General features: G+C 41.6%; 2 protein-coding genes across 2 annotated transcripts in view; both read left to right on the top strand.

Moving 5' to 3' along the window:
* LOC118430125 overlaps positions 1–3,128 on the top strand; it is a 21,169-nt gene extending 18,041 nt beyond the window's left edge. Inside the window, exons 3-6 of the mRNA XM_035840836.1 lie at positions 286–464; positions 650–840; positions 2,098–2,255; positions 3,029–3,128. Of these exons, the coding sequence (XP_035696729.1) occupies positions 286–464; positions 650–840; positions 2,098–2,255; positions 3,029–3,084 (584 nt within the window). The 3' untranslated portion in view covers positions 3,085–3,128. The remainder of the gene's footprint in view (positions 1–285; positions 465–649; positions 841–2,097; positions 2,256–3,028) is intronic.
* Positions 3,129–6,958: 3,830 nt separating this feature from the next.
* The window catches only part of LOC118429986 (coiled-coil domain-containing protein 150-like), an 11,739-nt gene continuing 3,560 nt past the window's right edge, over positions 6,959–15,137 (top strand). Inside the window, exons 1-9 of the mRNA XM_035840645.1 lie at positions 6,959–7,144; positions 9,488–9,887; positions 10,359–10,535; positions 11,537–11,605; positions 11,860–11,976; positions 12,340–12,469; positions 12,928–12,971; positions 13,335–13,427; positions 13,697–13,804. Coding sequence (XP_035696538.1) covers positions 9,504–9,887; positions 10,359–10,535; positions 11,537–11,605; positions 11,860–11,976; positions 12,340–12,469; positions 12,928–12,971; positions 13,335–13,427; positions 13,697–13,804 — 1,122 coding nt within the window. The 5' untranslated portion in view covers positions 6,959–7,144; positions 9,488–9,503. The remainder of the gene's footprint in view (positions 7,145–9,487; positions 9,888–10,358; positions 10,536–11,536; positions 11,606–11,859; positions 11,977–12,339; positions 12,470–12,927; positions 12,972–13,334; positions 13,428–13,696; positions 13,805–15,137) is intronic.

Genomic DNA, 15,137 nt, shown 5'->3' with positions numbered 1-15,137 from the left:
ATGAGGCAAGCTTAACTTTTTCTGCAGAGTTGATAAAATGTTTGCGAGGCTTCTCCCAAGATGGAATCATTGCATGGAAATGTGTGCGTGCAAGACTGTGTTGTGAGCATGGCTAGCTAATAAACATCCTTTTCATATAGAGACTCACAAATCCATTAGACCCAGCGTCGCCAGGGTGTTTTTAACACCATTCTTGTTGCAATTGTGACCAAAACGTAAAATTTTGTTAGGTTAGGTGCAATGTTTGAAGTTTCTATCAAACCAAGGGTTTCCGTTACTTTTCAGCCAAACATTGCGACTGGCAGCCTGTCTTCCGAATCCTACCCGGAGTTGGAGGTGAGAAAGCGAGAGACGTTTGGACAGCTGGCTTCTCCAAAGACTTCGGGTCCGACCCCCTGCTCTTCCCTGCTGCCCACTTCAAAAGTCCCCTGGTCGAAGAGTGGGAAACCCTTGGCGTTCAGCTGGTGCGTTTAGCTGTATTAGGAATAGACTATATAGTATTCTTTTATTTATATCCTTTCTTCTCATTTTATAATATCGTCACAGAGAGTACCACCTGTTTTATCCGGTATTCTACATTTTTCTCGGCATGCAAAAGGATCTGTAAAAATGGTATATGAGCACATCACGACATTGTATCGCTTTACAGGTGAAGGTGTCTCTGTACTCGTACAGACAGGGAACCGAAGTGCGCGAGTTGATCTTTGACGGTAAAGGCAGCGACAAGATGAACTGGTTCTCCAAGGAGAGACTCATCTCGTCCCCATGGACCGACCTGAAAACGGAAACAACCAACATCTTCTCGATCCCAGGAGAGGTGAGGAATCCCAAAGCCCCAAGGTACGCAATAGGCTCTTACATACTTCCGACTACGCATGCGTGGCGACAGGAACTCTGGGTAATATGCCAAAGATGAAGGCCCCTGATATATCAACAAAACACGTCTGAACCTTGTTATGCCAATCGTCTACATGTCAAGGACCTTCACCTTTGACAGATTACCCACAATTCCTGTTGCTACACATTCTGACTCGGAAGTGTGAAAGAGCTTATTGAAAATGTTGAGCACGATACTGGTGACCTAGTAGTTAACATGCATTGGCATAATACCGGTCATAAGCCTTATACCGGTCGATTAAAAATAGTGGAACTTAAAGAGATCTACACATGCAACAATAGTTATTTCTAAGGTATGCACACTTCAGACATCTAGGTGTCCAATACATAATTTACAAAGCATCGATAACAATGCATTCGAAGACAACAAGGCCAAAAGTTTTCAGGTCATTTTCGGGGCAGGCGAGCTCGTCGTGGGACAAACACACTGTCACGTTCATCGCCAGATTTGTAGATAATAATCACATGTGCTCACGGCACAAGACGAGCATGATTCAACAGCAATCTTGAATTTCTTTTGGTGACCTACAACTCGTGTAAAAGTGTGAGGAACCGTTGCATAATAGCCCGGATCTACGGCTGAATGGGTCAAATTGAACGTACGCCGCCATTTTCCCGCCATTTTTAATGCTACGGCCAGCAGTAAAGTTTTACGTCATAGCGGTTGTGACGGACCAAAATTAAATGAAAATTCTTGTCAGTATACGCCCATTTTCTCATGACTTTTTGTATGCTCATGCAGATTTTTGTTTTGTGCAACTACTAACAGGAAAGAAAGGAACAACAGAGGATGAATAAAGGTACATAGCGGCAGTTAATTGTGCCGTGTTTCGTTCGACCGGTATAGTGCACCCCCTTCCAACCACGCGCCCGTTCTCCGTGCAATTCCGCGGTGTGTTCCAATTACGATATTATGTTTTTAGCAGGACCAGAGAGACAAAATAATTTACACAGAAGAAGTGGCAAAGGTAAGCTGTAACAGCAACATGTAACTGGAGAAAATGATGCGTTGATCATTTGCCAAATTAGCATTGCTTGAGAAATTGCAGTAAACCGACCGGTATTATGCCAATGGATGTTACGGCATTTCACTCAGAATCTACAGATTCTGTGTTAAAATTCCGGACAGGCTCCGATAATTGGGTCGTGTAACGGCGATTAGTTGTTATTTAATTCAATGTCCCATCAAAAATCTTTCAGGAGTTTCTATATCAACCGAAACTATCGCGGCTGTCCCAAAGACGAGGGTTGGCTGGTGGTGGGGGAAGGCGGTACCGTGTGTAACTGGGAGAAACGTGATCCGCGCCGGCCACACATCCTGTTCTCACGGAAGTCAACTCACGTCAACTGGACTACAGGTCAGCTCCTAGCCTGGTAACCATACCATCAGGGGGCTCCCGGTATCCCTACGGTGCTGGTATAGTTGCGCGCACTCCCAGGTCTAGGCCCATTAGCGCCCCCCCCCTTCCCCGGGAATTTTCATAGTTTTGGTTTCAAATTACTTCGGTCTACGACACGGTAATGCTTAAAGTAATACGGAAAGGCCAACAAACACCCCTGTTAAAGCTGCCCCGAGGGAAAACGATTACAATATTTTCAAATGACCTGGAAAGCATAGATTTGTTTCGTTTTTTTTTTTTACTTTTCCTCAGGTAAACAATGGCCCATCATATCTTCTTATGACCTATAAAGCGCCAAATGATAGATGGTATCAAAAGGCATTACTTGTTGTATCAAGGGCTAGTTGCGTATTGATATTGATACAGTTTACAACCAGTTACATCGTTTAGAGTCCTTATGGAGGTCTCGTGTTTGGAGAGAGCCATATCTCCAGCTCGTAAAAGAACCCGCCACACTTACTGAAAAGAGGAGGGGTCCTTCCTGGTGTGAATGGATCAAACTATTCCGACCAAATGGGGCAGCGAGCAGCCTTAGTGCTTCGCCTATTGTCAGTTAGTCGAGCTTGCCTAAGCGGGACTTAAAGGAGAAGAGATGCTGCTACATGTATGCAAGGACGTTACATGATATATGCAGTGAGCGTTAGTGCCCCGAAGTGGTTTGTGTCTTTACACTGAGCAAAGTCTTTAAAAAAAGTGTGCAATATTTACAACAATATGTCTTGATTATACAGGCGGTGATGACGTGGGGAAAGCTGACGTCATGGTGATCTCCATCAAGACAGGCTAGATGGTCACATGACCAAATCACGTGACTAGGACCCCATACGTCATCTATACGTCATGTGGAGAAGACAGCTTCATGTAGCATAGATGCCTGTATTTCAAACCATGGCAATTGCAAAACCTCCCGCTCCTTGGGTTAACCAAGTCACACTCTATAAATCAAAAAGGCTTTTCTGATTATAATCAGATCTGCTGAGTGGAGCCGGCAGAAGAAAGTTTGTCTAGCTACAAAGCCGGCCCCTAAAATAATTTAGTTCAATTTTTAATTTATCTATTCCTTTAAACTTTGCAGGCATTAATCATAAAACAAATGTGATGATTATAAGATGAAAAAAGGAACAAAGATATTACAAAAATCTAATACAAATAAGTGCATTGCAAAATAAGCATAAGCAATGAATCATTATCAGCGACACAAAACAATACAAAATAACAATATCACACTCAAAATAAATACAACTGAAATATTTCACAGATCATAGGTCAACGAATTGCAAAATAGTATCCATTCAATCATAAATGCCTAAAATTGAACTAAATACAAAGAAAACCAAATACATAATACTATAAAAAAAAAGACTTGTATGACGATATTCTCTTTCAGTAATGTTCATTCAACAGTTCATTGCAATGTTGCTTTTCTGTTTCATTTAGATACAATTTTGACAGGACCGCAGGCTAACAGCTGACTTATAATCACTATTTGCATTTTCTAAAACATTCCTACATCACTATATCAAAATAGCACAAAAAAATCAAATGATATGCATGACCGGTCGGCCTGAAATTAAAGGCTTGTTGAAGCTGTCTCTTTATTTGTTGCTTGTCCGTTGTGTGTTTTTTTCCTTCGTTGTTTCCTCCCATCGCTGTCACTTTGTTTACACACACCTTTCCTACAAATGATGTCCCGGATGTAGAAGCCAAACCTGTCTCCGAGTAGAGCGTACAGAAACGGGTTGGAGACAGAGTTGACGATCTGTAGCATGAAGCACGCCCAGGTTCCGCATGTCAATGTCTTATTGTCTATCATTGTATTTGAGACGTACACCAAGTTTATAATGTGTCCTGGCAGCCAGGATACAACAAAGGCTACAACAACGGCGGTCACCATCCTAGTTACGGGGTTACGCGACTTAATGTCACTCCTGGAAATTCAGGTAGACCGCTATTTTTGCGTCCATCGTGATATGCCCGATGGTATGATATGGGATAGCAATATATGAGGAAGCCTATTCTCATTTCCTAGAAAATATAGATTTCTCTACTGTCAAGTTATGTTGAATGTCCTTGTTTTGGCTTGGCGCTAGCCGGCTGGAAATGGAACCAAAACTTGATTCTCTTCATGTTCATATGTGTTGAAAGTAAATCACAGACACTTTTTTACGATAATCAAAGTCTGTGGCTCTCCCCATTCTCACACACACAAACGCACGGAGAAACTCAATCACACGTGGGTAATCAGTAAGTACATGTTTAATCTACTAGAAGTCTGACGTAAGAAACATATCTGAAGACAATAGACAACACACCCAAGAACAAGTACCAAAGTCAAGGACAATCACGGACAATCACGGACAATGAAATGAACAAGTATCAAGATAGATACTACTTATACAGAAGTATCAGACTTCAGTAGAATAGCAACCACTTTGTGTCACTATACCACCAGTATATACAATGTTATGTTCAGTTCAATCGTGTTATGTTAAGAGTTAACAAAAGTTGCATGAAACATATATTTTTCTTACAAACAAAAATGTATATATATTCAGTTGAAGTATAGAGATCAAGCATAAAGAAAAAGAGCTGGACAAGGACTCTAGACAACACTCCAGCCATAGACTGTTCTACTTAAAAGAAAGGGGGATGTTACATATCCAGATAATGTCATCAGGCAAGGCCCAGCACGCCTTATGGGGCCTTGGACCGAATTACTTCCAGTCAAATCACTACGCTATTTTTGTATCACTACACTAGTCACATGGAATCAGAGTAGAAAGTTAGATTAAAGTTGTCTGCTCAAATAGCAGTGTTCCTGGTCGTCAATCGTAGTCAACAAAGCACTACAAGGAGTCAGGGAACACAACACAACAAAAAAGATACTCAAAGTTGCAACTGGAAACAATATAAAGCGACTATTTGCTACTTCAAGCATCTAATACCACCCGTCTTGAGGAACAACAAGAATGACAGATGACATACTAATAACACCTATCAAAGATTGAAATAAGTCATGCTATTGTAACCATGAAAAGTGCAGATTCAACAGCCATAGGTGTGACATTTGGGGTGGATAGAAAGAGTCGCAACAGAAGAAAGAGCACAAAGACTCGTACCTGAAAAGTACTAGTATACGTAGGTTGACAATATCTCCCGTTCTGTTCCGGCAGGGAACAGCTAGAGGGAGATTCAATGACTGAACAATGGGGAGAGAATCTTTGCGTAGTACTGTATTCATAACGTGTAGCCCTTAAGTGCCATTACACTTAAGGAAAATAAACAGTCCCCAATAGATAGCCAGACCACGTTATCATGCGACGCCCCGAAGTTCTCACGAGGATGGAGGCCGGGCCATGTAATGTTGTTGGTGAGGTGGTTGTGTAAACGGTAGGAGCAAGGAGGTTGAAACCTCCTTGGTAGGAGCAAGGAGGTTATAACACATGTGATATAACCTCCTTGGTAGGAGCAAGAACATTTAATATAACAACGAGTATATAGAAGAAGAAGAACTTTATTGCACGACAGTTGTAATGTATGGCAACGACTTTTACACAAAATGCAAAATAGGTGTATAGAATTAAATAAGACGTAACATCCTAAATTAACTTAACAAGAAGGGCCAACACAAGTCCTTGATATAGTATTACAATCGAGTCGGGCTAATCATGAGTTTCAGTATTCCTTTCTATAGGTAGAAGTAGGGAACGAACCGTGTGAATTTCACATGGAGATGTCACATACTATAGTATGAACTCAATTGAATGCATTACCCAATATATAAAAATGTGTGGAATACCATGAAGAAGATTTCACAAACGAAAGAAAAAGCCTGTTTTTGATATAACGTAACGTTAATAAAAAGTACAAAATTAATGTACTTCAGATCAAAAATTAAAAGTAATGTACTGTCTTCAGCTTTTTCGCGTACTTCGGATCAATTTTACAAGGGGGCATTACTTGTGACACCACTCAGCGACATTTGTACAAAGTACACCTTGATCACGTGATACAAACACTCATACCCGTAAAATGGCAGCCCGTCTCTCAGCTGGGCGTGGTGGCGCGCGCCTGTAATCCAGCTACCTGGAGGCTGGGGTTGGTGGACCGCTTGAGGCCGGGGGTTCTGGGGCGTGCTGTCCTATGGCGATCGGGCGTCCACGCTAAGTTCGGCATCGATATGGTTTCCCCGGGGGAGCCCAGGGCAACCAGGTCGTCTAAGGAGGGACGCACCGGCCCAGGTTGGAAACAAAGCAGGCAAAAGTCCCCGTGTCGATCAGTAGCGGGATCGCGCCCGTGAATAGGCACTGCGTCTCAGCCCGGCCAATACAGTGGGACCCAACTCTTTTTCCTTTTTTTCGCCATTTGCCGTTTATACTGTTGCGTTTTGCCACACACAGTCCGGATCCAAAACATTTTTCATGGATTTTCTTCTTTTCTTTCGCGGCCGCATTCTGTAACATGCTGTATTGTGTATTCAAACCTTTTTGCAAATCCAGTGCCCCTACGCAGTCCCCCTACGCAGAAAAAACGCAAATGTTAAAATACACATAATAGGATGACGAATACGTTTCAGACCGAATTAAAACTCGTCAAAAACACTGAAAAACACAGCAACCACCTGTTTTGACCTCAAGTGAACTACCCCGGAACCGAGAAGTCATCTCGTTCCCGGCCTAAGTGATCACGTGATATCTCACCAATAACGACAGGGAAGCCAAAATGGCCGCCAGTTCAACTTGTTTGAAAACAAGAAAGTCACGGAAACCGGCGTTTTCTCGAATATCAAGCGCAGTTTAGAAGGGAAGTCATACCGACTGGCTTTCTAGGAGCACCTTAATCGAAAGGTAGGTACTACAAGTTTAGATCTACCTCAGAGTCGTCATTAGGAATAGTTGAATTTCGACAGTGAATTGTGGGGAGGGGGGTACTAGTAAATTATTTGTTTTGGTTTGTTAGAAATTAGTACAAACTTCACATGTCTGTCTGCAGAAGAATGCTTATGGCCAGACAATGGTTGCGAAAAGAAAGATAAACGCAAATATACAAAAGTAACGGTCTCCTCTGCCAGCACTGGAACACCAGTGCTGAAGTGGTCGTCAGCACTGGAAATCCAGTGCTGAGCCGGCGTCAGCACTGGAAATCCAGTGCTGAGGCAGCTTCAGCACTCGAAGCCCTCCTGTCAGCACTGGAAACCGAGTGCTGAGACTACAATCAGTGCTGACGGCGGTTTCAGCACTGGGTAACCAGTGCTGAATGACCTCTGCCGCGAGTTCAGCACTGGTACCCGAGTGCTGACGGCAGTTCAGCACTGGAAATCCAGTGCTGAGGCAGCTTCAGCACTCGAAGCCCTCCTGTCAGCACTGGAAACCGAGTGCTGAGACTACAATCAGCACTGGATTTCCAGTGCTGAGGACATTTCAGCTCTGGAAATCCAGTGCTGACAAATATTCTGCACTGGAAACCGAGTATAGAATGTATAAAGTTGGTGAAAAGAACTTACATTCTGTAACAAAATATAAATGGACAACTGTATTATACAATGTTTTTTTAAATGATGCTTCTTTGCCACACAAGCAGAATGTGCCGTCCACCTGTAACTACCTATTCTTTGTAAAAAAAAGCGATCTCTTTACCACACAGATAGACCAACTGTTAGTTGTCTAACTCTGACTACCTATTGTTTTTTAAATGATGCTACTTTTCCGCACAAGCAGAATGTGTCGTCCACCTGTAACTACCTATTCTTTGTAAAAAAAACAAAAAACAAGCAATCTCTTTACCACACAGATAGACCAACTGTTAGTTGTCTAATTCTGACTACCTATTGTTTTTTAAATGATGTTACTTTGCCGCACAAGCAGAATGTGTCGTCCACCTGTAACTACCTATTCTTTGTAATAAAAAACAAGCGATCTCTTTACCACACAGATAGACCAACTGTTAGTTGTCTACCTCTGACTAAAAAGACACTACTTTGCCACAAGTATAGAATATGTGATTAGTAATTTGAAATTTTCTATCAATTGAACAAAAGAAAAGAAACTTGAGTGCCATTAACTGTATACACAATTAACAATATCACAAGTCTCTACTCTAGTCTAAAGCTAGTAAAAGCTAGTGCCACGCAAGATCTGATTGGATATTAAATAACACGCACAGATAAACCTAAGTCTAAAGGAAATAACTCAGACAGCCGTACGGACGTATGCTACTAGTACACGAATATTGAATGAATGAAGACCTTTCTTGTACATTCATACCCACTGGGTTTAGTACAGGTCACAACAAATGATACAACATGATATAATGATACAATGAATCTACACTACTCAAGGATCGTAATCTACTGCGTACATTCGGCTTCTTCTCGTTTCTTTGTGATATTGAAAATGTAAGAACAGATATAACGTTCAGCACTGGAACGTTCCAGTGCTTTATAAATGTCAGCACTGGAAGCCCAGAGCTGAAGTTTTTACAGCACTGGTATTCCAGTGCTGAAAAGTTACCGAGCACTGGTAAATCCAGTGCTGAACCCGTTACTTTTGTATATCAGCACTCGGTTCCAGTGCTGACGGCGGTTTCAGCACTGGGTAACCAGTGCTGAATGACCTCTGCCGCGAGTTCAGCACTGGTACCCGAGTGCTGACGGTAGTTCAGCACTGGAAAACCAGTGCTCGGAGAAGTTCAGCACTGGAAATCCAGTGCTCGCATTGGGTTCAGCACTGGAATTCCAGTGCTGAGGGAGCTTCAGCACTCGAACAAGGCCGTTCAGCACTGGAAAACCAGTGCTGACGTTTCTTCAGCACTGGAAAACCAGTGCTGAGGCCGATTCGACCCATAGTTCAGCACTGGAACACCAGCGCGGAACCCGTTACTTTTGTATACTTGCAAGATAAACAACAAGAACATAAAACAAACTTTTTACTTATTCAAGTTTTTTGGGCATGATAAAAAAAATTATGCCAAGCTCCTTAGTGATGCCCAAAACACCAGACACAAATTTTTGAAGGTTCTTCGTAAATCATAACAGTTACGTCTAATATATTGTACTTTCTGGGAACATAATTGGGAGAGTTCAGATGCATCCTACCTGGCTACAAACTAAATGTTGTTGATTCTCAAGCTGCCATAAGTAATCTGTATTACTGTAAGCTACATCCCTGCTCAGTATGAATTTGTCTTCACAGTGCCTATAGTGGCAAAATGTCACGCCAACGACAAGTCATCCCCGCCTCACGGGGGCCCCCAGGGTCACCAACCAAGGACACTCTGCACGTCTTAGAAAGTCGTCTCCAGTCCACGGAGGGCGACACCCACAGTCTTCTGTCACAGCTAGCTGAGATGGGGTTTGATCCACGTGTGATCATGTCACAACGACAGGCCGGATCACAGGCCCTGGATCCTGGCGTACAGGGTCCCATCAGTCCGTTCCAGCACAGGGCAGCTCAGGTGGCCCCCGAGGTGCTGCAGAAAAAGTATGAGGAACTAGTGGCGAGGGTGTGCAGGACTGAGAGCACTATACAGTCACTGAAGCTGAACCTGGTTACACTGCAGGCTGAGAAAGACTTGAGGGGGAAAGATACTCAGGTATTGTATGTTTAGATAGAAAATGACGACTTTATTGTGCTTTGACTCACATAGGAGATGGTGTAATAAAAGATACTCCTGAAGCAGCTCGTAAGTTCTGGCCTCAAATGTTATAGTCCAACAGCAAATTTACATGTTTGTTTATTGTTCACAATCACATGCAAAATTTTGACCAGTAATTGAACATTGCTACTCTGCCTGAAATTCCCCAGAAAGGATACTGGTCAACATTCTCAGATGTTTCAACAAGAAAAAAAACAGCAGTAGCTTGTAAGTTGTAGTCTTTTTCATAAGCTATTCTCACTGTTACAGGCTTATCATGTGCCTAGGATATTGGTAGATAAAACTTTACAGTACTAGAAGAGTGCAGTTTACTTATTTGCTATCAATATAGTTACATGTTGTACTGTACTCTGTAGATTTTTTCCTTATCCAATCATTCATCAACATCTTGGTCATCCCCCCATCCAGGGAGCCAATGAACAGATGGCGGCTGCTGTGGAGGCTTACGACCGCGAGGTGAAGAAGTTGAAAGGTCGTCAGGAGCGGTTACAGAGAGACGTGGAGGAGGCTGAGAACAGGAGGGAGACGGCAGTCCTGGATGTACAACAGTTACAAAATGCACTGGAGGTCTCCAACACTGAGAAGGTCAGGGAACTGTTTTTTGATTTAGTTAATTTTGTAACATATTGTGTTCATCAAGCCCCAGTTATACCGTGGATGAACTTTGGCGGTATTGTTAGTAATCACCAGGAGGTCCGCAAAATCTAAATTTTGCTCAAGACTGGAGAGTAGTTTTTTACTTGAAAATCTGTCCCATCACATGGCATTGATCTCTTCAAAGTTTAAGTTGCTCAATGATTGTCAGAATCTCTGGCATATATATTATTAGTATATTACAAAGGAAAATGTCATTTAGGCTTGATGGCTGATAATATTTCATGCTGTGTGACAGGGTCTTTGTAATCATACAGCTTATTCATTGAATAAGGGAAGGAAGGAAGCACTGAAAGAATGATGGGATGAATGAATGGATATGGAATCAGGGCTCGAAATTCATTTTTGGGATTAGGTGCACTGGTGCACCCAGCTTAAGAAATTGGGTGCACCAAAAAAATTTTGGGTGCGGCAAAAAATTTTTGGGTGCACCACTTATTTAATGAATTGAAGTAATAACCTAGAAATAAAACTAAGTTACAAGCTATTAAATTCTTAAACAATTACCATAATAGACATTTTTATTATCTTTCTAACACTTAGATGTCAAGAATATGATGTATACTAGTATACTTTGATATCTTTACATACACAAACCTAAGAAAATATTTGGATGCACCCTGTGCACCCACAGAAAAAGATTGGGTGCACATCTCCAATTTTGGGTGCACCTGGGTGCACATGCACCCAGTATTTCGAGCCCTGGGAATGCATGTAGGATTCCATAGAAGGATGAAGGAAGAACTGTATGTAGTTAGATACCAAGTGTTCTCAATTCTTTGTCTCATACTAGTCTCAAACCTATGTTTCAAATTGCTGTGCTGATACTATGTCTCAATCCCATGATACCGTTTTCAGCTCATTATATGTAAATGGTGTGCCACAATTTTTGTTAACGCATCTACCCTAATGCTACACATGTAATCATACAGAGTGAGCTGACAGCTAGGTATGAAGAGTTAAAGGGCACGAAACAAAAGTTGTCAAGAAGGCTAAATGAGGTGAGTTCTATACTGTTTTGTAGATACAAAAAATGTTACATTTGTAGTGATTTACAAAAATCCAGGTGTCCTATTTACTTTTGAATAGGTATTTCCTTGTTATTCAATATGTCTATACTATCATATCATACATCATATCATCGAATAGGAGGCAGTTTGCCAATAAGATCCGCTTCTAACAATTGACAATTAAAATCTAGTGTTAAAATCTATACTACTAAGAGACTTGATGTAGAGTGTTGTATTTCTTATAGATAAAAGAAGAGCTGTCCCGTGAAAGCAGTCTCCGGGCCAGTCTTGAGGAATCCCATGCTACACTTCTGACCAGAATACACAGTATGGAAGGGGTGGTGGAAACTGAGAGGCATGAGGTAAAATGGCATTATAAAAGTACCGTTAATGACTGTACCATTAACATTGAGCCTGCAAAGATTTTAACCACATTTGTATTGGGTACAGGGATGGGCAAGAAGATTAAACAAGCATTGATATCGAATATAACGGGTGACAATGTTACTACATGGAGGAAGTTACAGTCGATCTTGCATATCATAGACTGTTGATACTTTATGCATTGGGCCAGGAATATCTTTTGGTGTAAGTAGGTAAAATCTTTAATCCTGAGGGCCATACTTTGAAATTGACACTTCTCTAAACTAGAATCCAAGCAAAAAGCTATTGTCATCATCAGACTAGAAGGAAAGTCAGACCAAACACATTTTGTGAACTTCCAGGTCGACACGCTGTCTTCAGACTGTAATGTACTGAGGAAGGAGACTATGCAGGCAAGGGATGACTTAAAGAAGGAACAGATGATACGAGAACAGATGGAAGAGTTGGTCAGGACACTCAGGGCAGAAACTGGTCAGTTCACTGTACATTACAGACTTTGTTGTTTCACTAGTTTTATTCTATCTGTATGTATTCTGCTATTTTTCATGTAGAAATCCTGGTTACCTGAGTAGGCATTGCCATTATAGTTTGAGTTCAGGATTGTTTCCAGCTTTAAAGTTTATTTCTGTTCCACTCATTGTTTGGGAGGCCGTGTTTAAATTTGATTCTTAAATCTGTCACTTCAAGCTTACAAGCTTTCATCAATTTCATGTCATAAAGTTCATATTTCATGTCATAAAGTTCATATTTTTGGATGATTTTGGATTGGATTTTGGGTGAATTTTTTCTGTCCCAACGATCAAATTTCTATCCCGTGATAGAGGGCCAGGTCCTGCCCTGGTTGAGTCATCTTGTAATTATAAGTTCTTTCTGTGTAACAGTATTGAAGTCTTACTGTGCATGCCTCAGGCTTTTTATTCCTTTTCCAGAAATAAGGGAAAGAGAGATGAAAAAATTTGTAGGAGAACATCAGGTAAGTCCTGTTAACAATTTTAGTTACTCCTATTCAAGTGTTACTGGTAAATGCCATCACGTACTAGTACATTCTACATTTATGGTTAAGATATTATTTTGTATTGAATCACCATACTGAAGTAGCATAGCCTGATTAAATCATACTTATAGCAGCCCATTCAACATCTGCTGGGAAGGGTTGTTAAATGCTGGACAGCAGAGTTTGCATTATACAGACTACAGGGATACACATTTTCTAGATTTATTAAAATGTATTCAATGTTATTGTAGTGATTTTGACATTCCTAATTTGCTCACGGACATTGGTCCTCTCCCTGCAAACTTCAGATAGTTCATATTGGCACATATTTGCTTCATGCAGGTAAACCAGAGGATAGTTGCTGACCTGAAGAGACAGAACGTGGAGCTGAGAGGAGAGGCAGAAAATGCTCGAAGGATCCTCCAGGAGCAGAAGGTGGGATGAACTCTCATTTAAGCTCCTGTCGAAACTACTAATAATGCAGATTTGAATACCAGGTTACAAGAAAAGTCATGCATAACATGTTGTTTAGCAGATCATTTCTGACAGTGTCACTGACAAAAGGTAGTGGATGCTACCTGGAACGTCAGACCATTTGCCATATCATATCCAGTTGCTTTATCAGAGTAACTGCTTGTTGGTGTATCTTGTTACCTGTGTGTTACCTTCATTGACACATACAGCCTGTTGTTCCTTATTTGTGGGAGGCCTATCATCAGCTGGAGAAGGAGAACCAGGAGGCCCATGAAGCCCTGAAGACTGCCTCAGGAGAGATCGCTAAACTCATGTCTGATCACCAACAGGCACTCAAGGTCACACTCACAGTTATACTTCTTACTGCACAGAAATAAAAAATTTGCAAACTGTTGTATTATTTACTATTGATAAAATCATGCATGGATTGAAAGTAATGCAAATTTTTAGACATTTTATGTTCAGTCAACATTGCAGCAGTTCTGTAGTGAACTGATAGGTGGTGTACCCATCACCCACAGCATTAGGTCCTTTGCATCATCAGTTCTTAATAGTGATAATGCCAAACTGTAATTCTTAAGGTAGCAGAACACAGTTTTTCGCCTATGGGGATTTACATGGTTAAGGACCCCAAAGTGAGGTGGTTCGACGACTCAAAAAATATATCAGGGTGCAAAAGTAATTAACAAGAATTCGATATGTTGGAGTTGAGGGTATAATCTACAACATATGTGAAAACGAGATGAAGTTTGTCGTCTCGTTTTCCCAGAAAGAACACTTTGAAATGACCCCCAGCGGAGGTCACCATACTGCAGCCGACACACGGAAGTAGCGGGAACCGGATTCGTGCGCGAAATTCTACCCAGCCAAACAAACATCGTAACCCAACTCATACAGCCTCAAAACTTACGTATCCCTCTACTATTCACCACAGTTTCCGACTCGCTGACGTGCACAGAAAAATTTCTATGGCTTTTCAAGAACTGCGACGACCTATTTTGTGCCCGATCTACTTATGTCCACGGGGGTCGCCCATAAATACTGTGTTATGCGACCTTAAGCAAACTTGACCTTGGATTTTTTTCCGCTCATACGATAAAACTAGTCAAGATATAAAACCGTACCAAGTTTTAGAGCAGAAATCCAAATGGTTCCTGAGATATGGCCAACTTTGCACTTCGACGCCTAGCACAGGTGTCGGCCCCGTACAAGGGCTATCTGTGGGGCCGCTAATTGGTCTCACTATCTCAACAAATCTAATATTCTGGTTGACTTTTTCTTCTACAAAGACCTTGCCAGACCTTATTCTAACTTTCTGAGTGATTGGGGTTGGGGGTTAGTCTTTTTTCGGCGGAAAAAGGGGGGGGGAAGAGCGGGTATTGGCTCACACTAAGTCCTATACTTAAGCATAGGGCGCGGTCTTGGCGGCCGTTGCCATGGTAACGGCGGGTCTGACGGTAACAAATATGTTATAGTTCAAGTCAGTCGACGTCAGTACCTAACATATCAGTCAAATTTAATGCTGTTGTCCGTCCCTGGGGAATTCCCACTTTGGTTAAAGGTAGCAGAACACAGTTTTTCGCCTATGGGGATTTACATGGTTAAGGACCCCAAAGTGAGGTGGTTCGACGACTCAAAAAATATATCAGGGTGCAAAAGTAATTAACAAGA

Source organism: Branchiostoma floridae, chromosome 14 (genome assembly GCF_000003815.2).
Source record: "Branchiostoma floridae strain S238N-H82 chromosome 14, Bfl_VNyyK, whole genome shotgun sequence".
NCBI classification, from domain to species: Eukaryota; Metazoa; Chordata; class Leptocardii; order Amphioxiformes; family Branchiostomatidae; genus Branchiostoma; species Branchiostoma floridae.
Note: the sequence above shows the minus strand (reverse complement) of the source record. Positions and strands in the feature narration are given on the sequence as shown.